Genomic DNA, 27,321 nt, shown 5'->3' on the forward strand with positions numbered 1-27,321 from the left:
CCAGCAGAGGGATGACCTGGGCACCGTGGAGGGCGCTGGTCCCTCTCCTGCCCTCTGATCCCCATTGCCACCTCCCTTCCACCTCTCTCATGCCAAGCAAGAAACAATGCAACAGATGGCGACCCAAGCACTCCGTTCCTTATAGTTCACAGGCATCTGAGGCCAGGACAGTGAGTCTCCTAGGAAACTCAGGACGTCATCCATTGACGATCACCGGCCTGTCCCAAGGAGACAGAACACAAGGCAAAGAGGGGGAAGACAGAGGGTCCTTGAAAGAAGACAGGATGAGCAGGGAAAGCAGCAGGGAGGAACCCCCGGCTCCCACTCCTCAGAGGGCGCCTGCCACCTACATCGCACCCTCTCTCCCTCGTTACCACAAACAAAATGACCCACGTCTCAGCACCTTGTAAGAAAGTCACCCTGCTCACACAATCCTCCCCCTGCCCCTTCCCGGAGGGACGGTGACTCCACCCAGCTCTCTGGGGCACGTGGGCTTGGCGGGTGGGGGAAGCACTCACCAGCCTGCTTCAGGACCCCTGCTCTCCCCACACCTGCGGGACGAACCCAGCTTCCTCGCCTGTGGGGCAACCAGTCGTCATCTAGGATTTTCAAATAGCCAAGGAAGCCTTGTGTATGGGATTCGACTCCCCGTTCCCCCCTCCCTTCTCAGGGCGGGAGGGGGTGGTCTCCATCTGCTTGGTGGCTGGGTTTCACGCTTGGCTCCCTTTCATTGTCGGGGGGGGGGGGGGATCTGGGAGGAGACGAGGGCTGTGTTTAACCACTGACAGCACTCAGCGGGCTGTGCCCTCCTCTCCGGCCTCGGCTGAGTTCACAGAGGGCACGGGGATGGGGAATGGTATCAGGTGGTCCCGATTCCCTCCTGGGGAGGGGGTGGAGAGGGACACCTGGGCTTGGGATTAGGGACTGGGCTGAAAAACAGCCGCTTCCTGCTCAACACTCAGAACTAATCTATAGGTTGAAACCTGAACTACTTGGCTATTTATTAAGTCAGGGGAGCAGGAAGGGATGGGAAAGAAGAAGAGGGAAGAGATCCCTTCCTCCAGGTGACCGACCTGAAGATGTGGTGAATATCCAGCGTTCACACCGGGCTCTCTAGGGGCAAAAGGCTCTTTACAGGGCACTGTGTTATTCATAAGCCACCAGCGGGACAGAGCCCCAGCAGTAAAGTGCAGCCACTTGTAGGGTGGGCGGTGCCTGCGGCTTACTGCCAGGCCGTCCCTGGCTGGGCTGTCAAGCCATACAGCCTGGACACAGAGACTCCTGTGCCCTCTGTCGTAACTACACTGTGGGTTTACCACAAGCCTTTTAACTTCCTGCGTGCTAAGGACCTTCAGTTCCTTTTCTTTCTTTTTTCCCCCATTACAACAACGTTGCAATGCACATCTTTGTATTATACTTATATCCCTCTATACGGAGGGAGAGGGGTTGCTGCCTCACGCTGTCTCTTTGACCCAAGGCCAATCGGAGCGCAGCACATCCCAGCCCGGCACAGCAAGGAGGCCCAAGGTGCACAGGTGGCCTCAGCACACAGCCTGGCCTTGCTCACAGCCCCACCACACGGGCTGGGGACACTGGGAAGGATGTCCCAGTGCTACAGCCCGGCCATCTTTCTAAGGTTCTTTGGGGTTGTGCATTGTCTCCTCATTACTGCTTCCTCCTTCATCCTCGAGGGCAGGACTAGGAAACATGCCTAGGGTCATCATAGACCCTCCTGCTTGGCTGGCCCAACACGCTATGATTCGGGACCCACTCACTGGCCCTACTGGTGACTGTCTGAGCTCTGGCCAGTCTCCTTCCGTATTAACAGAGGTCGTAAAGGAAACAGAAGTAACGTGTTGGGAAGAGCAAGAAGCAAACTCCCTGGTCCAGGAAGGAATTCTGCACCACTACCTCGCTACAGTGCAAGAACCCGGCTTCTCACTTGCCTTGGCTCTCAGCTCTCGTCTTTCCCCTCTGGGGGAGAAAGTTTTCACAGCAATTAGACGCACATCTTTCTTCACAGCTGGAGAGAGGCTTGTGAAGTTCCCAACCCCCTCTCCACGTGGGTGCAAAAGGCACCCGGTATCAGGGTGTCAGGCAGCAGCTGTCTCCCCAGGGCCTTGTCTGGAAGAGGAGTGATCAGAGAAGGCTGGAGGGGGAAGTGATAATAATCCTGTGTGACAGTCCCCGAGGGTGGGGGCCAAGATTTGGGAAGAGTAAGAAGGAGGGACCCGGGTGGGAGAGAAGACAGAGGCTGAAGGTAGAAAGCCAGAAAGGGGCCTTGGAATTAGTATTAGAGGACCTAGAGCTCCTCAGAAGGTTGCCATAGCACCCCATAACTCTAGCAGTAGAATGGATAGGGAAAACGTGGTATAGCCATAGAGCGAAGTATCACTCAGCCATAACGGGGAAAGCTACACACGATGAACCTTGAAACCACCTTGCTTGCATTTATATGAAACATCCAGAATAGGCAAATCTGGAGAGGCAGAAAGTAGACCAGTGGCTACCTACGGCTGGAGGTGGAGGTGGGGAAGGGGAGTGATCGCTAATGGCACGGGTTTTGGGGGCACTAGAAGCGGTGACGCACATGTCCTAAAACTCACCGTGATGGTGGCTGCCCAACTCTGTGGGCACTAAGAATACACTAAAAATCACTGAGTTGTATGATTTATATAGGTAAATTGTATACTCTATGAACTACATCTCAATAAAGCCGTTATTTAAAACCATTAATAAGAAAAAAGACTTATATAAGGACTTGGAAGACTTTGTTAGGGAAAAAAACTGTGATACTTCAAGGAAAGTGAATGATTAAATTTATAAATACAGTTTCAAATGTTCAAAGGAATCAAATTAACTAAGTTTATTTATTTTTTATTTTTTTATTTTTGAGACAGAGTCTCGTTCTGTTGCCCGGGCTAGACTGCCATGGCATCAAGCTCACACCAACCTCCTGGGCTTAAGCAATCCTTCTGCCTCAGCCTCCCAAGTAGCTGGGAATACAGGCATGTGCCACCATGCCTGGCTAATTTTTTTCTATATATATTTTTAGCTGTCCAGATCCTTTCTTTCTATTTTTAGTAGAGACGGGGTCTCGCTCTTGCTCAGGCTGGTCTCGAATTCCTGACCTCGAGGGATCCTCCCGCCTCGGCCTCCCAGAGTGCTAGGATTACAGGCGTGAGCCGCCACGCCTGGCCTAAGTTTATTAATGGGACCAAACACGTGATTATTAAAATTTATGAGATTTATGAAAAGAACTGTCAAATTTGTCGACTGAAATTAAAAGTTCAAGGAAGAATTAGGTTTCAGGATTTATAATTTTAATACATTGAATATTGGTTAATTAAGGAAAAACAAAGACCTAGGGCCAAGAGCAAGTCACAAACTGTCTAGTAGTCTCTATCTCCATAGTAAACTACAAAATGCTGTACAAAGGGAGGGTGGCCCTGGAACAGTGGAGACCCCTGTCTGTGGGCAGCTCTCCTAAAGGAAGATGCCTGTGCAACCCCCCTGCCCCCTGCCAACCTAATTTCAAACCCCGGCTTCCTCACCCCAGGCACTGTCCCTCTGAGACCTACCATCTGGACACATCTGCTCATGACATCACTCTGTGTACCCATTAGGTAGTTTTTGCCCCTCCCTTCCTCCCCACCCTCATTGATTTCCACTGAGTTTTACTTCCCTCTGTGCACGTGTGTGCTCATTGGTTATTTCCAATGAATGAATTTAATAGTGAGCACATGTGGTGTTTGTTTTCCCATGCTTGAGATCCTTCACTTAGGAGAATAGTCTCCCGCTCCATCCAGATTGTTGCAAAAGGTATCAATTCATCTTCTTTTTACGGCAACATCACTCTTATCAAGCCACTTACTGTGTCCTCTGTTGGGGGGATTCCAACCTTAGTTTCAACAGACCACGCATGGTTCCAAAGCCATTTGAAAACCACAGACTAGGCTCAAACAGAGAAAAAAAGAGAGGCAAGACTACAGGTGAAATTGGGGTGGGGGAAAGAGAGGTGGCCTTCAGCCCCGTAACCAGAGTATGAGCTTCTGGAGGGCCAGGGAAGAGTCTTCTACTTTTTCCCAGGCCCTCTGCAGAAGGAGTGTCGGCTCAAAGCAGAACAGGACTGGGCTTGATAAATAGTGGTGAATGGCCAACTATCTAGGAAACCAGGTGAAACACTCTAGACACGGATTCAGAGGTTTAGCTGCAGGAGGAAGTGACATGAAATACTGCTGGCAGATGGAAAGGCCATGGACTTGGAGCCACACGCGTCTGAGTTTCAGTCCTACCCAGCCATTTCCTGCTGCGTGGTCTCTGCAGTTTCTTTATTCTTAGAACATGTTTTCTTGTCTTTAAGAATGGGATAAATACACTTACTTACCAAGGTTGCTGTGACAATTACTAAATTAATTAATGAGCTAATGTATACGTATAGAATCTAGCCCGAGGCCTGGCACATACTTGGCACTCCAAAACCATCAGTCCTTTCTCCTTTCCCCCACATGACAGCTGGTGCACTGCTTTGCGGTGTGGCTTTGGACGAGCTGGGCTTTCAAATCCACGTTGTAGACCTGCAGAGTAGGCAGAGCCTGTGCAGACAGCCACACCTTGTCTCCGTGTTCACTCACAGCCAACATACGGTTATCTGCGCAGGCATGGTCTACTCTGGACCAGAGAGAAATGGAGGTTCCTGGGAGATCCCAGACCAGCCAAAGTCCCTCTGGGCTCCCCTCTCTCCTGCCTCTGCCATGGTGTCCGTCATCAAAACATTCCACACCAGCTTCTTCCACCCATGCCCCATGACCTATGACCTATGATGTCAGCGAGACAGCTGGACGCAACCCCAGAGACAGAGCTGGGTCAGTTCTTCCCAAGTGACGTCCATTCGGCTGTCAATATTGGTTTAGCTGCTGGTATTCCGAGGACAGCACATCCCCAGTTGCATGTTAAAAATTCCTGTCTGACGTGATAAGCAAGGCAGAGGGAGGAGAGGACTAAGACAGCAGGAGGGAGCGGCATCTGTTCCTTCCCTCCCTCCCTTCAGCCTTCTGCATTTACATCCAACACAGACATCGGTCTGGATCCAACTGCTACCGCGGCAGGCTTCCACAGGCTGGAGGAGACGTGAGAATACATGAGGCCTGGAGGAGGGGAGGTGGGAGCAGAGAGGGGGAGGCAACAGAGAGTGAGGTTTTTCCTAAGTCATAAGATGCCCCACTTGTCTAGGAGTCTGGTTGCAAAGTGCTGGCAGCTCTGAGTGCCAAAGACTGTTGGCTTCAGTGGTATAGAGGAAAGCTTTATGTCTTACGCCCTGGAAGGGCCTCCCTTTGCCAAAATCTGCGGCCCTCTTTAATAATGCATCAGAAACTCACAGGGTGACATGCTGTCGCAAACCCAACAGCCTTTGGTGGCAAGGTGGGCTGAGGGCAGCAGGAAGGGCTGAGAGGGGTCTAGACATGACGGCAGCACTTCGGCAGAAAGGAGGTGGACAGCAAAAGCCATGACGGGGCGTGGCTTTCACTGCTGCCACCCAGGTCCCCCCAGCTACCTTACAGATCTCAGTGCCCGCAGGAAAAGGAGGCTAAGCATGGGGGCTGCCCCAGGGGCCTAGAATTGGTTTGGGGGCAGGGAGTGGGGAAGCAGAACGGACAATTCCTAAGGAAGATCCACGGCCCCACCCCCGTCAATTCACAGCTCGTGTCCTGAGCCATGTGGTCTGAGGTGGCCTGTTGCAATGTTTCTGGAGAGAGAGGAGGCCCAGCTTCTCACTGAGGGGCAGAAGGGTTAGGGGTGTGAGTGCAATTAACCAAATGGATCCACTGGGGAAATTCAAGGCCTGGGGAAGCTGGGTGGCTTCTCTGCCTTGCGTCAGAGGGCCGGGGTCTGCTCCCAGTGACCCGAGCTGACAAGGAGCACTAGGGGTGGAGGAGGAGGGGAGGGGGGACAGGAAGGGGCCACAGGCTGGGGCAGGAGGAATAGTGTGGGCTCAGGAGCAGACGCCTGGGGCAGCTCCAGATGGCAGTGGCCTGGGAACAAAGGGAGAAGAGCCAGGGGGAGGGGGACAGAGAAACAGAACGCTTGCTTCTTAGGAGGCTTCCGAGCTGGAGCTACACATCCACATCTGGAACCTGGTGGGACGCGTGCTGAGAAACAGCTATGCAGTGTGTCCAGTGAGAAGCCACCCTACAGACACACCGCAGCCCCAACCCAAACGGTCAGCCGTGCAGGTCTCAAAGCTGCACTGAGATTCGAATCCAGGCCCTGGCACTTCCTTGGCTAGGGGGCCTTGAGCAAGTGCCCTAACCTTTGTGTACTTCTGTTCTGTCACCAGCAAAAGGTAGGTAGTATTGGGCCTACTCACAGGGCGGCCGTGAGGAGGAGCACAGCGCCTGGAGCGTGGGGAGTACTCCGTGCTGATGTGTCTAAAGACCCCGGGATCAGCTCCTCTTCTCTCAGAACTTATTTTCCCTCAATAGCCATACGGCCCTGCCAGCGTGTCTTTCCCGCACTCCTTCTTTTCCCAGCTTGCCCTGTGTCTGAACGACCTTTGACAGGGGTTCCCCCTTCCTGATTTGTGGGTGCTTCAGACCGGAGGAGGCAGTGTGATGTCATGGCAAGAAAAACAGCCCATTATTCAGGGCATCAGAGTTCTATTAGGGGCTCCTTTACGAATTAGCTCTGTGACCCTTGGGGGAGACTGCTTCTTGGAGCCTCAGTTTAGGCATCAATCAAATGGGAGCGATGACACCAGCTTTGCTCATATCACAGAATGGTGGTGGGAGTCCAGCAACACGATTCATGTCAGTGGACACACTATAAAAAGGAAAAAGCTCTGAACCAATGTTCAAGATTGCTGACTGGACCGGAAGTATCCAGAAGCGCACGCTAGGAGGAGTCTGCTCAGGCAGGATGTGGCAGGGCAGGACTCCACTGCCAGCCAGATCTGCTGCCGGGCGGTGACGCTGGTATCATCAGGCAGCTGCCAGCTTCCTTCAGTGGGGATCGGGTTGGGCTGCTCTGAATGTCTGTGCCCAGGGAGGATGGGGAGGGACCCCTGGGGGGACAGGAATACAGAGCAGGGAGGATGCGCGAACAAGTGCCAAGAGAGCGGACGTGGTGACACAAAGCTGGACGAACTCCCTGAATCTGTCACGAGGCTGGGCATCTGTTCCCATGCAGCTTTACATACATTACGTGCCCATTTAAATAAACTAGTGGACCACTTTTGTGATCAGAGTCCGCCACACACAGTAACACAAAAGAATGGTGTGCCCCCTCCCCGCCCCCAGTCAGTAAGTTCAAGTTCAGTGTTTAGTAACAGTGATGGGGTGAAAAAGCCCTGCGGTCAGGTGAGTTTCCCAGGTGGTCCCTGAAAGCTGACACTGGTCCAAGGTAAGCAGTAGCCCTGAAACGGCCCACAGAGAAACCACCTTGATGAAAAACAAGTATATCTGAACTGCTGTTGATAGGAGAAAGTAACGGAACTTCATTCACGGAACACCTACTGTGTGCCAGGCACCACGCAGGGCTCTGTATATGTTTGCTTTTTAATTTAATATTTATAACAAAATGTTCATTATTATCCCCACTGTATAAACCAGGAAACTGAGGCCCAGAGCAGTTAGGAAACTTTCCGAAGGTCACAAAGCCAGTGGGGCTGGATGTCCCTCAGGTCTGTCCCCATCGCACGCCCACAGCATCGACCTGCTCCGCTTCTACCCTTCAACTTGCAACCCCCCAGGCCCCACCCCCAACTCCTTCCAGGAGGACAGAGAGATGCAATGAGGCAGCGACGCCCAAACACAAAGAATTTCCCTGCTCAGGCCTTCAGGTCAGACTCGCCCAGCCCAGCAGCCTCCAGGAGGCCGGGCGTCCACGCCAGTTACTGCTCTGGGTGGCCCACAGTCCTCCCTTGCCGCCCTGGCCTAAGAGTAAAACAGGAGCCGCTGGGAGGAGCAGGAAACTCTAACCCGGAATGGAACAATACAGAGCCCGGACGTGGGGTGTGGCTTCAGGGCTGTGGGCCCCGGCCGCTTACTGTGCCCCGGACAGCTGTCCATCTGCCAGGGCCCAACGCCCCGCCCAGAGGAGGGTCCTCGGACTGTCCCCCATATGCCAGGGCTGTCACTCAGGAGGCTCCCAGGTTGTGGAGGCCCAGGCTAAGGGGGCATGTGGGCCACAGACAAAGCTGTTTCCCAATGTTTCAATTAAGGTGGACAGTTGGGACAATGCCAGCTCTAATGCCGGTTGACTGCACCTGCTGGGGAAGACGGTACAAACGCCTTCCACACCAGCCTCCTTGCCCGGAGGGCCTCGGGGTGCTGCTCCGGGGCCAACGCTGGGCTTCTGTCTCTGGGAAGGAGGGAGACGCCCCTCAGAAGATTCCCAGGGTCAGGCGAAGAAAGAGAAGAGGCAGGAGGCAAGGGTTGCCCCCTCCTTCGACTTGTGCCCCAGGCCCAAGCCCCACTCACCTTCTCTGCCTCATTCAGCCTCCTCCCTGCAACACCGGAGGCAGCTCCGTTCCAATCTGCAGAGGGAAGGAAAACTCCAGCCTCCCAAATTGCACATAAGTCAATCAACCTGTCTCAAAGCAAGCACAAAGGAGAACCCCAAGGTTACTCTAGGAAAAGAAAAAAAAAGGCTTTGTGACTTGCAGCTTGTTCATTCACTGGGAAAATTACATCTTTGTCCAAATTCATTTGTAAAGTTGTGCATAACATAACGGCATCTTTGTTCAAAGAAGTTCAAAGCACTCTGCAAGAAATGGGACAGCTTCTTTTCCTGCAAGGATGACTGTCTCCCTCATCCTTAAGATCATTTTAGTGCCCTGACACCATAGTCTAATTGCTGGTTTCCTATTCGTCTAAAGAAGTTAAGCCTTTTCTTGGAATTTACCCATAATTATCTTGTTAATTTTTTTAGCTTTCTAAAACTGCTAGGTTTTTCTTCCCTATTTACAGTTAAGCAAAGCAAGTTCACCATAAGTAAATTCATAACATACTGAAAGGAGATCCAATTTTAGGGTCAAGAGATGTGGATTTTAAGTTCTAGCTTGTTATGTCATTTAGGGTGGGTCACTTCCCTATTTGTGTCTCAATTTCTTCATGTGTAAAATGCGGAGAGGGTTTAGTAGAGTGGATTAGACCACTGGGCCACTAGTAAATATTTTGGAAGTTCAAGTCCAGTTCTTCTGAGCAATCACTTAACCTTTCTCAGTAGAGGTAGTATCTCTTATTTAATTATTTAACATTAAAATATGCCTGCAGAAAATGGTAAAATCCACCCTTGCAGAGGAGAATGTGGCAGTATCTATCAAAATCAGTATGCATTACACTTTGACCCAACAATCCTAGTCCTAGGAATCTATTCAAAATATATCCTGTATGCCTATGTTGTAATCTCCAAGATTCTTATTAAGTGAAAAATACATGATAAAAAAAAGTGTTTAGGCCGGGCGCGGTGGCTCACGCCTGTAATCCTAGCACTCTGGGAGGCCGAGGTGGGCGGATCGTTTGAGCTCAGGAGTTCGAGACCAGCCTGAGCAAGAGCGAGACCCCATCTCTACTAAAAATAGAAAGAAATTATATGGACAGCTAAAATATATATATAGAAAAAATTAGCCGGGCATGGTGGTGCATGCCTGTAGTCCCAACTACTTGGGAGGCTGAGACAGGAGGATCCCTTGAGCTCAGGAGTTTGAGGTTGCTGTGAGCTAGGCTGACGCCATGGCACTCACTCTAGCCTGGGCAACAGAGTGAGACTCTGTCTCAAAAAAAAAAAAAAAAAAAAAAAGTGTTTAATACACTACCATTTTTCTAAGAAAAAGGGGAGGAATGCAAAAACATATATGCAATTGCTTACAGTTTTAAAAAAACAATAAAAGGATCAGGCACAAAACACATTCACGTCAGCAGGGAGAGGGAAGAACGGGGATAGCGGCTGGGCTTTGCATAGACCTTCTTGTGCGGATTTGCTGTGGAATATGTAAATCTTTGACCCAATTACAAAATAATTAAAAAATTTAAAAGCCTCTAAAAATGAAAATAAAATGAAACACATGAACCTATTAGTCCAGCCGGTTGGCATACTACACAGAGAGAAATTAAAACACAACAATTTGGCTGTATATTTTTAGATGGATGTACCCCAAAGATAAAAAGAACTGTCCCATCCCCTCCAAGAAATCCTAAACTGTTTTCAAGAATCATATTATCGATGGTACTATATTATTATTATTATTATGAGACTTTTTTATATTCATTGTGGCATAAATCAAATGAGTAATAGTATTGATGTCACTGATAAACAAGATTTTCTGGTTAATGGGAGATACAAATGTAAGATTAATGAGATGAGGTAAAAATTCTGTAGTCCTGGCAGTGAACTGGGAGTATGAGTACAAACTCCGTATGTTTTGTCTCACACACACACACACACACACACACACATTTCCTAGCTCTGTTCACTGTCAGGCCTAGAAACAGCGAGCATCCTAGTAGGAATGAGTACCCCTAGCAATCAGATTATGAACTCTAAACATCATTCCCTCCAAAGGAGTCGGTCTTCCTTGCAGAAACGACTGCTTCCAAATATGATGCAGCAAATGTACAAAATGAGCCTAGAATATCTCATCATACCAAAAATGCAAACAGTGTCAAAGACTACTAGAGTCATGCCAAAAGGACTCAGAAGCCAACCAGAATAAGGTTACCCTGGTCAAGCTGAACATCAATAAGGATTATAACTATAATAATTATAATAGATTGCCATATAACAAATGTATAGTATAGTATAGTATATAATGTATAGTATAGTGTATAATGTATAGTATAGTATATAATGTATAATAAATGTATAACAAATGTGTTTTTTTGGTTTTTTTTTTTTTTTTTTGAGACAGAGTCTCGCTCTGTTGCCCTGGTTAGAGTGCAGTGGTGTCATCATAGCTCACTGCAACCTCCAACTCCTGGGCTCAAGCAATCCTCTTGCCTCAGTCTCCCAAGTAGCTGGGATTACAGGCACGTGCCACCACACCCGTCTAATTTTTCCATTTTTAGTAGAGATGGGCCTCACTCTTGCTCAGGCTGGTCTCAAACTCCTGAGCTCAAGCAATCTTCCTGTCTCAAGCTCCCAGAGTGCTAGGACTACAGGTGTGAGCCACTGTGCCCAGGCAACAAATGTTTAAATCTACGAATTGCTAATAATATTTTAAAACAATCGTAAATAACCTTTAGAGGATATCAGGGAAATATCTCACCATTTTGAAAACTGTTTAAGAAAAGAAAGGGGAAAGTGGGTAGGGGTATAGCTGATACCAGATTGGCCTTATATTAATAATTGAAGAGGATGATGGATATATTATTCTCTCCTATTTTGTAAAACATTTTCAAAATAAAAAAGTTTCCGATAAAACAGGCCAAGAAACAGGAAACAATTAGAATGTTAATTCTTGAAACTCTTCTGAACCTTAGTCATTTAATCCTAACAACAATGCAATATAATAGATGGTACAGATATTATTATCCCCATTTTACAACTGAGGAAATAGATGTAAAGAATCCTTTGAGGCCAGGCACAGTGGCTCACATCTGTAATCCCAGCACTTTGGGTGGTCAAAGTGGGAGGACTGCGTGAGGCCAGGAGTTTGAGACCATCCTGGACAACATAGTGAGACCCTGCCTCTAAAAAAAAAAAAAAATGAAAAACAATTAGCCAGGTGTGGTGACATGTGCCTATAGTCACAAGATACTCTGGAGGCTAAGGTGGAAGGATCACTTGAGCCCAGGAGTTCAAGGCTGCAGTGAGCTATAATGATGCCACTGCACTCCAGCCTGGGTGACAGAGCGAGACTCTCTCCTTAGGAAAAACAAAAAAACAAAAGAATCCATTGAGTCAGGATTCAAACCCACGTATCCCAAAGGCCCACTATTCCATAGTTGCCTCTTCAATATCCTCACTTGTATATCTGGGTTAATAAAACTTTCCTGACCTCCATGAGGGCATCAGGGGGCTGCGGCGACATGATATATAGGAAAGTACTTGGAAAATAAACCTTTGTATACAAATTTTCCTGCCAGTTGAAAACTGGAGATCAGACCTGCCCCACAGGATTGCTGTGAGGATCCAATGAGGGCTGTGATTTGAAGTTAGATGGACAGATACACAGACAGACAGAGAATCCTTACAGACGAGTGAGACTACAATTGCCACCGATGCTTTTATCATCACAGGACTTCAGGGTTAAATGAGAAGTGAAACTTAGAATCCAGGAAATAGACTTTCCATCTGACTCAGGGATAGGAAGGTTCCAGGAAGGACATGGGATACTCTCGGGAAGAACAGGGACCAAGAAGACACCTGATATACTGAGGCTGCAAGAAGAGCGGCTCTGGGTCACCGAAGGGTGGAGCTCGTGGCCAGTTTGCCGGGCGCTAAGGCAACGCCCCCAGATGCCAGGTGGTCAGACACCTGCTGGCTTCCTCTGAATGACGTCTGGGCCGGAAGGGGGCATAGCCGGTGGGGCAGATGCTCCCAGCACCAAGAGGAGGACCAAGCGTGTCAGACCAGGGACAGGAAGGAGTGTCTCGGCTTTCTAACCAGCTCCAACACCTCCCTCTCTCGGCCTTCTTACCGTAACGTTTGCCTGGGGATTCTTTACAGATCTCTTCCTTCCCGCTGCTACAGAATAAAACTTGGTCTGGGTGATTTCTAACACTTTCTCACCTTGGAATTCTATAAGTGCATATTTCTGAAGAAATACAAAATCAACATTCTCCTGACTCTGGTTCATGTGGCTCCTCCCCCTGAATATTTAGCCTGTTCTCAGAGAACAAACATCATTCTGTCTCCATCTCTCTGGCCCTCTCTCTCAGGATCCTTAAACATTTAAAAAAATTATTTTACTTACTTTTCGAATAGCTAATTCCTTAAAATGATATGAACCTCCAAAGATACAAAAGAGTACACAGTAAAAGTATATTTATAAGTAAATCTTCCCAACCCTGTCCCCCAGCTCCACAAGTTCCACTCAGCCCCTGGCTCTGGCCAGTCACTGTTAACAGTGTCTTGTGTATCCTCCTAGAGACAGACTATACATACAGAGATACATATTTTTTTTAAAAAAATTATAGCATAGTATACATATTTTCTCCTACCTTGCTTTTTGCCATTAACAATTATCTTAGATACTTTTCTATATTAGTTCGTATAAAACTGCCTTGTTATTTTAATAGTTGCACGGTATTCAACTGCATAAATGTATCATAATTGATTTACTGAATCCTCTACTGACAGACATTTACGTTGTCTGTAATCATTTCACATGGAAATACTGCAATGCATCTCTTTGGGTAAATGTGATTTATTGCATTTGCAAGGCTATTTTTGGAATAAATTCTTGGATGCAGAATTTCTAGGTCAAAGAGAACGTGGCCAAATTGCTCTCCATGAACGAAGTGACAATTTATACTCCCACCCGAATGCATGAGAGTTCCTGTTTCCCAATCCTTCTTCAACATGCTGTTATCAGTCCTTTTGATCTCTGACAATCTGATGCAAAGAAATTGCTATCTCTTTTATGGTTCTCTTGCTATAAGTCAGGTTGAACATTTTCATTTTCTTTGAAATTATTCCTATTCTTTGCCCATTTCCCTATTGGGTAGTTGGTTTTTTCTTATCAGTTTGAAGGAACTCTTTATTTATTAGGGAAGATACCTCTTTATCTATAAGAGAAGCTGGAAATCATTCGTCTCAATATTTTTATCCTGGCTTTATTTATGGTGTTTTGCTATGCAGAAAATGTTTTTTCGTAGTTGAATGGATCTTTTCTTTTATCATTGTTTTTTGTGTCATACTTAGGCCTTCTTTCAAGATTATTTTTATGTTTCCATGGATTTTTTTTTTTTTTTTTAGCATTTCTATGGTTTAATTTATGTTTCAATCTTTTATCCATCTGGAACTTATTCTGAAATCATGTGAGGAAGGGATCTAACTATATATAAGATGGTGATGATCCCAACACCACTTTCTTTTTTTTTTTTTTTAGACAGAGTCTTCCTCTGTCACCCCGGGTACAACGCAGTGGCATCATCATAGCTCACTGCGACCTCAAACTGCTGGGCTCAAGCGATCCTCCTGCCTCAGCCTCCCGAGTAGCTGGGACTACAGGTGCACGCCATGGTGCCCAGCTAATTTTTCTATTTTTTTGTAGAGATGGAGTCTCGTTCTTGCTTAGGCTGGTCTCGAACTCCTGAGCTCAGGCAATCCTCCCACCTCAGCCTCCCAGAGTGCTAGGATTACAGGTGTGAGCCACTGTAACCGGCCCCAACACCATTTATTGAAGAATTCACCTTTTACCCTCTACTCTGAAATGTCATCTTTATCATATACAGGACTAAATTCTCCTATGTGTTTGGGTCTATTTCTGGACTTTCACTCATCTGTGTTTCCCTTCATGTGCTGGTGCCAAATCATTTTAATTACTACAGTTTTATAATCGATGTTGTATTCTTTTTAGGAATTTTCCTGTTTATTCTCACTTATTTATTTTTCCACATGAACTCCAGAAGCAGATTTTCTAGTCCTTTAAATAAAATCAAATGGTACGTTGGAGTCATACTAAAATTACAAATTAACTTAGAATTGACACATTTATGATGTTGAATCTCCCTATTTAAGAATATGACAGACATTTGAATTCAAATTCTCTTTGGAATCTTTCAATTGCATTTTAAAGTTTTCTCATACAGATTATGCACATTAGTTATGTTAATACTGTGCATTTGATCTTTCATGAAGCTATTTTCAATGATTGTTGCATATCAATTTTGAATCCCACTATACTGAATGTTATTTTTCTAAATAATCCATGATTCAAGGAGAAAGTTTCATGGGAAATAAAAAATGTATGCTGAACTGAATGAAAATGAAAATACAACATATCAAAATCTGAGGGACACAGCGAAAACCCTGCTCAGAGGGAAATTTATGGCACTAAATCCATATATTAGAAAACAGGAAAAGCCTCAAAATCTAAGGTCCCATCTCAAGAAACCAGAAAAAGAGGGGCAAGATAAACTAAAAGCAAGAAGGAAAGAAATAATAAAGAGCAGAAATCAATAAAATAGAGAACAAACATGACAGAGAAAAATCAATGAAACAACAAGCTGGTTCTTTGCAAAGACTAATACAACCTCTAGCAAAACTGAAATAGAAAATAAGAGATATGACATAATTGTCAATATCAGGAATGAAAAGGGGCTGTTGCCACAGACGCTGAGAGTAACAAAAGCGTAATAAGGAAATACTATGAACAACTCTAAACATATAAATTCTAAAACATAGGTAAAATGGCCCAAGTTCTCAAAAAACAAAAACTACTACAATTCCAATATGTAATAGATAATTTGAATCACTTTATAATTATTAAGGCAAGTTAAATTCATAATTTTAAAACTCCCCATAAAGGAAATCTTCAGGCCCAGATGGTTTCACTGGAGAATTCTACCAAACTATTAAAGAAGAATTAACACCAATTCTGTAAAATCTTTTTTATAGAAGAGGAGGAACACTTCCCAATTCGTTATATGAAGGTAGTGTTACCCTGATGCCAAAGCCAGACAAAGATAGTCCAAAATTTAAAAAAGAAGATGATGAAACAAAAGAAAAAGAAAACTATAGACCAATATTCTCTCTCATGAACATAGAAACAAAATCCTTAACAGGCTGGGTGCAGTGATGCACACCTGTAGTCCCAGCTACTTGTGAAGCTGAGGAGGGAGGATTGCTTGAGCCCAGGAGTTCAAGACCAGCCTGGGCAACACAGTAAGACCCTGTTTCTAAAAAAAAAAAAAAGTTAGGTTAAGCAACTGTGGTACTTCCATGTCATGGAACACTACTCAGCAATAAGAAGGGATGAACATGCAATAACTTAGATGAATCTCCAGAGAATTATGCTGAGTGAAAAAAGCAATGTGATTCCACTCGTATAAGATTCTGGAAATGACAAAATGATAGAAATGGAGAATAGATTAGTGGGTGCCAGAGATTAAGGAAGGGGACAGTAGTGGTGGGAAAATGGTGTAGCTATAAAAGGGCAACATGAGAGATCCTTCTGGTGATGAAAATGTTTTCCATCTTGACGGTATAATGTCAATATCCTGGTTGTGATATTGGATTAATACTATAGTTTTGCAAGATGTTACCTTTGGGGGAAACTAGGTAAAGTGTATGTGTTATTTGCTACAACTGCATATGAATCTAAAATTATCTCAAAACTTTAACTAAAAATAGTTTTCAGTTGATTCTCTGTATTCTGTATAAATAATTAAATTACCTATAAATAATTTGATCTTCTTTTCCAATTTTTATGCCTAATTTCTTTCTCTTGGCAGAATCAATTTAATGTCAATCAATGCAAAAACAAGTTAGGAAGAGGCTAGGCACGGTGGCTTATGCCTATAATCCCAGCATTTTGGGAGGCCAAGGAGGGAGGATTACTTGAGGCCAGGAGTTCGAGATCAGCCTGGGCAACACAGTGAGACCCCGTCCTTACAAAAAATAAAAAGATTAGCCGAGCATGGTGGCACCTGTAGTCCCTGCTACTTGGGAGGCTGAGACGGAGGGTTGCTCGAGCCCAGGAGTTTGAGGTTACAGTGTGCTATGATCATGCCACTGTACTCCAGCCTGGGTGACGGAGCAAGAACCTGTCTATTATAGCAGAACAAAACAAAAAACGAATTAGGAAGAAAAATCTGCCACCACATAAAGTAATACAAAAAAAAATTTTAAAAATACATTCTCATTATGGGCTAGCATGAATTGTAGATTCTAAAAACTATAGCACATCCCCATGTATATTTAAGGCCATTTCTCCTTAGAATAAATTGCCCAATGCTAAGAGCATTATGAGTGCTCAATAATGACATTTCCAAGAAATGAGGTTTGTTAACCTTCCTTGATAACTTGTTTTACTAAGTGGACCTCACATTCCAAATGCATCAAAACATTCAGCTAAAACAGCACACCATTATTCCAATACGATCGGACTTCCATTCTGAAGCCATGAGCAAGAGGAGAAAGAGGTTCTCTAAACCCAAGGAAGTTGGGCGGGTCTCTCTGGAAAGTTCAAAACAGATGTAAGCACTAGCATTAGACCAGTTCAAACAGGACAGTGAACGACATGGAAAACCAATATCTTTGCAATGTTGGTGACGCTGGGATACTGGGGACCAAGTGTGCACCTGAAGGTATCCCTGCCATGCAGTTAGACGGGGAGGAAGGACTGGTACAGGCTAGGGGAGTCCAAGACAGCTGCTCAAAAAACACTGTTAAGAGAATGAAAAGACAAGCCCTACACTGGGGGAGAATATTTGAAAACCTGATAAAGGTCTTGTCTCAGAATATATAGGAAATCCTCAACTGAATAATAGGAAAACAATCTAATAAAAAGCAAGCAAAAGATCCAAACAGACACTTCATCAAAGATGATGTATGTATGGCAAATTAGTACACAAAAAGATGGAAATGCAAATTAAAACCCCAATGAGGTACCATTATACATCTGTTAGAATAGCTAACCCACAACAAAAACAAACAAAAAAACCCTGAAAATACCAAGTCCTAGTGAGGATGCAGAGCAACTGGAAGTTGCATACATTGCTGGTGGGAACAAAAAACGTTACCTCCACTTTGGAAAGCAGTTTGGCAGTTTCTTGGAAAGTTGCGTATACAGTTAATAAATGACCCAGGATACCCACTCCTAGTATTTACCCAAGAGAAATGAAAATATACATCCATACCAAAACCTACACGTGAATGTTTATACCAGGTTTATTTATAATTGCCCCAAATTGGAAACAAGCCAAATGTTTGTCAACAGGTGGGTAGATAAACCGCTGTACATGATATGATGGAATACTATTCAGCAATAAAAAGAAGGATTTACCGATACACGCAGCAAGTTAGAAGCGTCTCAAATGCATTATGTTAAGCAAAAAAAGCCAGTCTCAAAAGGCTATATACTGGATGATTTCATTTATATGACATTCTGTTTGTTTTTTATTTTCCAGACAGGGTATGTTACTGGTCTGGGCACTAACGGGGGCACTGACAGCCCCCGCCAGTGAATCAAGACCAGCAGATTCTCTTCGAGGACTCAAGCACACCAGGACAAGAGCTGTGTCGAGATGTGACTCTAGCCTCAGCTATATGACATTCTAGAATACGCAAACTCTAGCGACAGAATAAAGATGAGTGGCTGGAAGTGAGGGGAAAGAATTAACTAAAAAAGGGTACATGAGAATTTTTTGGAATGATGGAAATTTTCTGTATCTTGCTTCCGCTGGTGGTTACATAACTGCATGTGTCTGGCAAAATACATAGGACTGTACATCTAACAAAGGTGAAATTCATTTTATGTAATTTATAACTCAATAAACCTGACGGGGGGGGGGGGAAAGCCTTGAGGTATATGAAAAGTCAAGTTTAAACCTAGAAGAGAGCCTGGTGAGGTGGCTCACGCCTGTAATCCTAGCACTCTGGGAGGCCGCGGCAGGAGGATCGCTTGAGGTCAGGAGTTCGAGACCACCTGAGCAAGAGCAAGACGCCGTCTCTACTAAAAATGGAAAAATTAGCCAGGCATGGTGGTGAGTGCCTGTAGTCCCAGCTACTCAGAAGGCTGAGGCAAGAGGATCACTTGAGCCCAGGAATTTAAGGTTGTAGTGAGCTATGATGACACTGCTTTGCACTCTAGCCCGGGTGACAGAGCAAGACTCTGTCTCCAAAAAAAAAAAAACCAAAAAAAAAACCTAGAAAAGGACATACGCACATCTGACAAAGGATTATCATCAAGAATATATAAAGAACTTCTATGAATTAATAAGAGGATAAACAATCCAATAGAAATATAGGCAGGAGACAAACAGGATTATATATTGCTAATAAACATATTGGTGATCTGGGAAATGCAAATGAAGACCATAGTAAGAAACCAATATACACTCATTCAGTTGGCAAAAATTACTAAATCGAACAGTATCAAGTGCTGAAAGAGGATGAAGAGCCACCGGATTTCTTATGTATTGCTAAGGGTGCAACCACTTTGGAAAGAATTTTATATTACCTCCTAAAGTTGAACATTCAAAACTAGCAAATCTACTCCTAGATAAGACACCCAAGAGACACTTTTGCACATCTACAAAAATATTCCTAGCAGCACTAATCACTATAGCAAAAACATAAGAAAAACCCGAAAAAGTTCACCAACAGAGAAATGAATAATTAAACTGTGGTAGAGTCAGACAATGAAATATTACACAGCAGTCAAAATAAGTGAATTAGAGCGCTATGCAATAAAATTATACAATAAGCAAAGCAGGAATAGAAGAAAACAGGATTCAAGATAATGATTTCTACAACTCAACGACAAAAAATCTGATTTAAAAATGGACAAAGGACTTAAAGAGACATTTCTCAAAAGAAGATATACAAATGGCCAACAAGCATATGAAAACATGCTCACTGTCAGTAATCATTCGCGAAATGCAAATCAAAACCACAATGCGATACTACCTCATACCCATTAGGATGTCCGCTATCACAAAAATCAGAAAATAACAAGTGCTGATGAGGATGTACAGAAATTGGAGCCCTTGTGCACTGCTGGTGGGGATGTAAAATGGTACAGCCTTTATGGAAAACAGCATGGCAGTTCTTCAAAAAATTAGCAATAGAATTACCATATTATCCAGCAATTACACTTCTGGATATTTGTCCAAAAGAACTGGAAGCTGGGTAAGAGAGATTTGTATATCCATGTTCATAGAAGCATTACTTACAGTAGCCAAAAGGTAGAAACTGATGTCCATTGATCAATGAATAGATAAACAAAATGTGGTACATACAGACAATGGAATATTATTCAGCCTTTAAAAGGAAGAAAATTCTGACACATACTACAAACAGGTGAACCTTGCGGACATTATATGAAGTAAAATAAGCCAGTCACAAAAGGACAAATACTGCATGATTCTACTTACATGAGGCACCTAGAACAGTAAATTCATAGAGATAGAAAGTAGAACGGAGGTTGCTAGGGGCTGGAGGGAAGGGAGAATGTGGAGCTGTTTAATGGGTACAGAGTTCCAATTTTGCAAGATGAAGAAAGTTCTGCAGATGGATGGTGGTGATGGTGACACAATGTGAATGTACTTAATATCGCTGAACTGTATACTTTAAAATGGTTAGGATGGTAAATTTTACATTCTGTATATTTTACCACAATTAAAAATTGAAAAAAATAAAAATAAAAAGATGATAATTACTTCTGGCAGTGGGGAAGGGAGGGAGGAAAGCTTGGGGGTGCCGGTGGTGGGGAAACCATAAGGTTAGATATTTGCTAATTATCAAGGTCCTAGCTTTGTTGTGGGTGGCAGGTTTGCAGGTACTTACTATTATCATAAGTAAATAAGTAAAGGGATGGATAGATGGGAAGGAAGGGAGGGAAGGAAAGGGAAACGGAGGGAGGGAACAGGAATGCAAGAGAAAGAAAAAACGCAGGACATGCATGGACCAATGATGAGAGTGAGTCATAAACCAAGGGTTATGATTAATCCAATGCTGCGCACCTGAGGTCCAAAAATAAAAGAACATCTGTTCCAATAGGTCAAAGGAATCCTAGATTATCCAAGCTGAAATGGACCTCAGGAATCTCTGACTGAATTCCGTCATTCAATGTAATGTGAAAGTGATGCAGAGATAGATGGGAAATGTCAGTGAAGCTCAGGGCATCCAGTGGTCTCTCTAAGGCCACATAGCTACCTGCATTCTAATCCTTTCACAGCCATATTTGTCAGAAAAGGAAGCACCGATGAAGGAAAACAGACATCCATGCCTACACTAACCAGCCTTTTAATCCTTACAACACTCCTGTGCAGGAAACATTATCATCCTGATTTCACACATTACAAATCTGAAGCCCAGTGGTGTTAAGTACTAATATCTTGTCGAGGGTTTCTCAGCTAGTGAGTGGCAGAGCCAAAACTCAAACCCAGGTTGCTGTCCCCAGTTCCACAGTCCTCTATGACATGCTCAAACCTAGTTCACGGCAACACAGCAAAATTTCAACTAATACTTGGTGAAAGGGCCCATGAAGACACAAAGATGAGCGAATGACACAGGGATTTCTTTTAAAAGTCCCCTTTGTGATTATCTTTGTTATTATTCCCAAGGGAAAAAGAAGTGTGAAAACCATACTGGCTATACTTAGTTTGCATATTCAATACTTCTTTGTTTTAAAATATACCACGAAGCAGCGACAAATTAGTACTGGTCAACACGACCTAGCTAGAGACGTTTCGGTTTATGAAACATCTCTCAGGAAGCTGCAGCAGGAATGCCATAGCAACTGGCTCCCAGCCCTGTGGAAGGACCTGGGAAGAAATCTCCACCCCCACCCCCCACATCTTTTCCTTGCTCATGCAACCAAATAAGTCATTTTTAAGTACTGAGGTAGAGCATTAAATTTGGTCAAAATTTGTGGAGGGACTTGGTGACAGCTAGTTAAATCGGCCTGAAGTCACTGAAGTGAAGACACAACCCTGGGTCCTCAAAGACATTATCAATATTATAGGAGAATGGTATTCTTAATTCCTTGTATTTGGTTGGCTAACCCCAGAACTCTGGTTAATCTACCTCTCTGCCCACTCTGTGCCTACACACGTGCAGCTGGACACGGCTGGGGAAATACAGACCCTCCGTGCTGTTGGCCGCACTTTACATGCATGCTCTCGAATCTCCAGTGGGCCTGTGGGTAAACTGTGCTCCAGGTCCCCTCCCCGCTCGCCTGCTCAGGGATGGTGCCCAGCCGTTCTCTCCTACCTCCCGCCTCACCAAGCTTTCCTTGTTCACTGGATCTTTCCTATCAGCCTGCAAACACGCTGAGATTCGCCCCAACCTATAGAGCCTTCCCCGGCCCCACCCTGCCCTCAGGCCACTGCCCCATGTCTCTTCCCTTTACAAGAAAACTCCTCAGAAGAGCTGCCCACATTTATGACTTACAATTTCTCTTTTCCAAACCTCTTTTAAACCCATTCCAATCAAGATTTCACTTCCATAACGCAACCAAAAATGGTTTTTATCAAAGTCACCAATGACCTCAGTGTGCTCAGTCCAGTGGTAAATAAACAAATTCTTACCTCTCCTCTTTCTTGATCTAACCCAAGTAAGCACTCCATCCTCCTTGGAACACCGCCCTCGCTTGGCATCCGGAACACCACAGCCTCCTTTTCCTCCTCCTTCCTCCCCGCTGCTGCTTCCTCTCTCTTCTCTCCAGCTTCTAGCACTGGAGGGCCCCAGGCTCCCTCCCAGGACCTCTCCTCTTTCTACTTACACTCTCTGCTTTGGCGATCTCATGTAGATTCAGAGTATTAAATACCATCATTCTGCTGGAAACTCCCAATTTTAAATCTCCAGCCCAGACGTGTCCCCTGAACACATATCCAGCCACCTCCTTGACGTGCTGGTTGTGTTTCTAACAGGCACGGCGGAGCCGATAAGGATAAACTAACTACGGCTCCTGCCCTCACCTTCTCTGGGCGCCACCACACACAGCCTTTCCCATTTAACTGAGGATAACACCTCTTCCAGGTGTTCATGGCAAACCCTAAGAGCACTCTTGGACGCCCTTTCCCCGCTCAGCTTACACCTGAGCCATCAGCAAATCCCACTGCCTCTACCTTTAAAAGAAATCTGTTCTCTCTGCACTTCCTGCTGCTCTCCTGGTCCAAGCCACTGCTACCTGCTCTCTTATTTTTCTCCCTCGGCTCTTTGTTCCAATGTCCCCTTCTCAGTGAGGAATTCCCTGGCTGCCCCACCTGAAGCTGCAAACCACCCCCCTACACCCTATCCCCCTTACCCGCTTCACTTTATAACTCCTTACACTTGCCCCCGCCTCAGGTACCACATGTGATACTTATTTTCCTTGGTTTATTGTCTTTCCCCATTAAAATGTAAGCTCCTTGAAAGACCGGGATTTTATCTGTTTTGATTACTGCAACATGCCTACAGAAGGTGGTCTGATTACATTGGTTGAATGAATGAACACATTTATACATGCAGCTGTAAGAAAAGGTGTTTCCTCCATTTGGGCTTCTCGGGTTCCTCGGAAGCCCCCGGCACTCCGAGTCCAAAAGGCAGCAGTTAGTGCCAGGTATCCGCACCCACGTTCTTAGGTCTCCTCCCCCGAAGGCTCCGTGCTCTGAACCTCAGATCTGGTTTTCCGTTTATCTTTTACGCCCCTCAGCCCAAGCACAGTATTGACCATGAATTACTGTTCCTGCTGCTCAGGCTCTCAAACGGAGTATTTTGGCTCATATTAATCTCTTATATTTTAATAAACTTTTTGTTTTCACATCTGGTCTTTTTTTCAATATGATCAATCCCACGCCATGTACCCAAGCCCTCTACCCTTCAACAATAACATTGGGTTATTAAATGCTCTAAAATGTTCCAAGCATTTCAACATATTCACCATAATTGATCATCCTAACCACCCAGCGGAGTAAGTATCATCATCAACACTCCCATTTTACAGATAAGAAAACTGAAGTGCAAATGATTTTTAGAAATTCTTTGCGGGAAAATAGACTCCCCTCGCCCAAGGTCACACAGCCAGGAGTGGCAGAGCCAGGATGTGAACCTGGGTCACATGATTTCAGATCACAGGACCTTTCTTCTCTGCCACGCTGCCCTTAGTTTCACACTGATGGGAACACGGAAGAGAACTTGCTCAAGGTGACACGTAAGCCATTTGTGGGACAAAAGCAAGAGCCTCCTGATTAATCCAACCACCCTTTCACTGGACGTCAAGTTCTCTTTCTTCAACCTTGAGGTGTTGAGAAGGGCAGGGAGGGAGAAGGGTTCCATGTTTACCAAGCAGGCAAATACACTGTATGCTAGACAGACGGTGCTCTGGAACGTCAGCTGGAAGGCGCAGCTGTCCTCCAGAGGCAGGAACCGGCTCATGTGTGGCCCACTGGTGCCACCGGCGTGGCTGTGCAGGGGAGCAGGCTCTGCGAGCAGAGCTGGTCTCTGCCCCTCCCTGCCTCTACTCTACCGGCTTCTGGGGGAAGGAGAGAGACACCTGGGTGCTTCCCCGCTGCCCGCTCAGCGTCAGGAGCTTCTCCCCTGTTGCCAGGGCTACGAGTAGCAACTGCAAATAAACCCTGGGCAGAGGAAACCAACTAAATCAAGAAGAGCATAACCTGGACTGTCACTGTCTTCACTGGCTTCTAATTTTGCAGATGCCATGAGTACTTACTGCTTTTGCAGCCGGCCAGGAAAAGGCAAGAAGCAGCAAACCGTCGTGTTCCCAAGTCCTCTGATGGCAGTGTCGAGCCAGGAGTGCTCCTTTTTTCTGTACCTTGGTAGCCTTGGTACTATTTGTGCTCATACTTACTCTGATCTGTGCTTTCTGTCTCTCCCATCAGCCTGGGGGCTCCCTGGGTTGGGTCTGTCTCTCCGTTACAGTCTGGACTTCATGAAAACAGGAGCTATGCCTCCCCCTCCACACTTGGAGCTGTCTGAAGGCGGCGGCCATGCCTCTGCCATTAGACTGGATGTTCTCCAAGGTTAAAGGTCACATCCTCCAATAGCTTTAGAATCCCCTGAGCCCCAGGGCCCCTAGCTCCTCCTTTAACCTCCTCCAGCATGAAGGACTGGGGTCTGCTCTCACTGCTCCCCCACAGCGGCTGGCTTGGCCAGTTTGTCCTCACTCATGGGACCAGTGAGTCCCTTGGGAGATCTAGCACAGGCACGCTAGTCCACGCGTCTGAGCTGCTGCCCAAGGCCAGCCTCACGTGTCTGGACTGGCATGTGGAAGACACAGGCTGCACTGGGTCTCTGCTCCCTCCCTGGCTCTACTCTACCCCTCCTGGCCCCGTGAGCACTGCTGCCCACACCGGAGACAGCAGGCAGGGCCAGCCTGGCAGCCCAAGAGAAGGAAGCAGCCCTAGATGAGCAACGTAGCTCTCTGCCCTCACAATTAATCCTCTGACAGCTTAATGACAGGAAAAATAAAAAGGCTCTTCCTGGGAGAGAAGACTACTTTATTTTTTCAGATAATAAGAGTTAGAGTGTCTCCTTTCATACCATATCTCTTAAGAAACTTGTTGGGGGGGGAATCTGTGCTCAAATGGAACTCATATCTCCTCTTGGTTTATGGGTTTTATTATTTTATTCCACATTTAATCATCTTACTTAAGTCATTTTATTATAAGATTCTTCAAATCCTGAATAATACAGAAATGTTTTAAAAAAATTATATCATGTGTATAGTGGGTCTTCTTAATGACCTTAATGTAGCGATTCAGAAAATGGGCTTTAGAATTAGAGATCTAAGAAGAATCCCAGCTCTTACCAGGGAGCACCAGCTGTGTGACGTTGGGCAAATTACGCAACCTGTCTGAGCTTCGGTTTCCTTATCTATAAACTGGGGACAGTATGTCTCTTCCCCTTTTCTACATCACTGGATCTAAATTCTTTCCCCCGGTTTCCAGGCCTTCCTCCAGCTGGCTCTGCCTCTGCTCTGCTCTGACACTGGACTGCACAGTCCCGCCTGCCCACAGGCTGCCCGGAATTCGCTCCACTCCACCCTCCACCTGTTGTGTCTTTCCTGGCTCACGCATCCCATCTCAGCTTAAACGTTGCTTCCTTGGAAAGGCCTTCCTGGAGCCCCTAGCCTAGACCAAGCTGAATCCCAGTCTGCTCGCCTGTGCTTCTCCAACTTCAGTGTACACACGAATGAATCATCCTGTAACCTTAAAATGCAGCACGTTCCGATTCAATGCGTCTGAGTGGGGCCTTGTGCTCGGTATTGCAAACACGCTCCAGGTGGTCTCGTGCTGCTGGAAGAGGAACCTTTGAGAATGCCAAGGCTCCCTTGCACGCCATGATTCCTCATTTAACGCCATTTGCCTCTCCTGCCAGACTCTCGCCCCTGACTGTTCTTTGCCCCATCCCCATCCTAGCAGAGCACCTGGCTGAGACTCAAGAAAGGTTTGATGATTACACCGACCAATATCTACTATGTCTCTAGCCTGGTTTCTGGTCAGAGTAAAAGGAATTGAATAAATAGTATCAGCTGCCATTAATAATAATTTTATTAAATACCAGTTATAGCTTCTTGCGGCAAGAACCATGTCTTTTACTTCTTTTCTACCTTGAATAGTTCCTAGAATGGTCCTGGACACAAACCAAGGCCTGGAGAGTGTTTGTTGAAGGAATGACTAGAGGAACAAATGGATGAGAGGCCCTGGCCCACGGCCCTTTGTGAGTGTACAATATGCCGAGATCGGCACAATGAACGTATCTCACCAGCCTCTCCTATAAACCCAAACTCACTCTCTTACCAATTCCTACTTGTGGGTAGGGGCACAGAGTTTAAACACAAATAACAGAGAGCAAAGAGTTACTGAGCAGTCCTCAGAGCAAACAAACAAGTGACAGCCCAGGAAGGAGGTTATTGTTTTAAAAATTATTTCCTTAGTCCTCAAAGAACTGGAACAAAGCAGGATTGTGCTGGCTGCCTCCCCTGCAAGAATTCACATTCTAGGCCAGTCTAAATGCCAGTCTAAATGCTACTCAGAATAGTCACTAAACACGGCGAGCAGCAGCCTCGGGCGGGGGCTGCAATGTTCCCCTTCCCACTGGTCTTGCAGCAACTGCAGGCGACGCACACCTCGGTTCTCTGCGTTCAGCTTTTCTGATGACCCCAACCCCGCTTTCTCCCTCTGTATTGTTCCTTTGGGCCCACTCCACGCTGTCTCTTTCAGGCCAGAGAGTGGGCAGATCCGTTTGCAGTTCAGAAGCTTCTACACAAAATAATCTCAGGAAACCAATAGATTGGGCACCTACCCCATTTGCAGAACCAATTGCCTTCGTTCTCAACCTCCTATAGACTAGGGAAGAAAGCAGAAACCCGGAGAAGACACCTGACACTGAAGATCCTATATCTCCCAAGAAGACGATTATAGGGTCATTTACCTAAATATGGGGTCTTAAGTACTTAAAAAATGAGGACATCTATAAATACTGGTTTGAAAATATAGCGCTGAACAGTAACAATGCGGTATCTAAACAACGCCCCAGGGTACACTGTCAGAGATACTACCATGAAGTAAACATCTAAAGCCAAATGAATAGGTCACATGCTCCAGTTCGCAGGCAATGCATTTCCGGAGCCCACATCTTTGTAAGCTGAAATCTCGACTGCCCACTGTCACGGTCACTCCAGTCACATTGTCATCAGCAAAAATCAGG

General features: G+C 45.6%; 1 protein-coding gene and 2 non-coding genes across 6 annotated transcripts in view; 1 reads left to right on the top strand and 2 right to left on the bottom strand.

Annotated features, from left to right (window-relative positions):
• Positions 1 to 27,321, bottom strand: part of NFASC (neurofascin) — a 154,136-nt gene that overhangs the window by 74,630 nt on the left and 52,185 nt on the right. For all 4 annotated transcript variants that reach the window (XM_069459235.1, XM_069459233.1, XM_069459234.1 and 1 more), the window contains exon 2: positions 8,478 to 8,586. In XM_069459235.1, coding sequence (XP_069315336.1) covers positions 8,478 to 8,586 — 109 coding nt within the window. The remainder of the gene's footprint in view (positions 1 to 8,477; positions 8,587 to 27,321) is intronic.
• On the bottom strand, positions 18,080 to 18,210 carry LOC138375891 (small nucleolar RNA SNORA3/SNORA45 family). The gene has a single exon (XR_011231593.1). It is a non-coding gene; the product is annotated as a small nucleolar RNA SNORA3/SNORA45 family (small nucleolar RNA).
• LOC138375899 (small nucleolar RNA SNORD112) lies at positions 20,571 to 20,642 on the top strand. Its single transcript, XR_011231597.1, has one exon. It is a non-coding gene; the product is annotated as a small nucleolar RNA SNORD112 (small nucleolar RNA).

This window comes from Eulemur rufifrons, chromosome 27, assembly GCF_041146395.1.
Source record: "Eulemur rufifrons isolate Redbay chromosome 27, OSU_ERuf_1, whole genome shotgun sequence".
Taxonomy (NCBI): domain Eukaryota; kingdom Metazoa; phylum Chordata; class Mammalia; order Primates; family Lemuridae; genus Eulemur; species Eulemur rufifrons.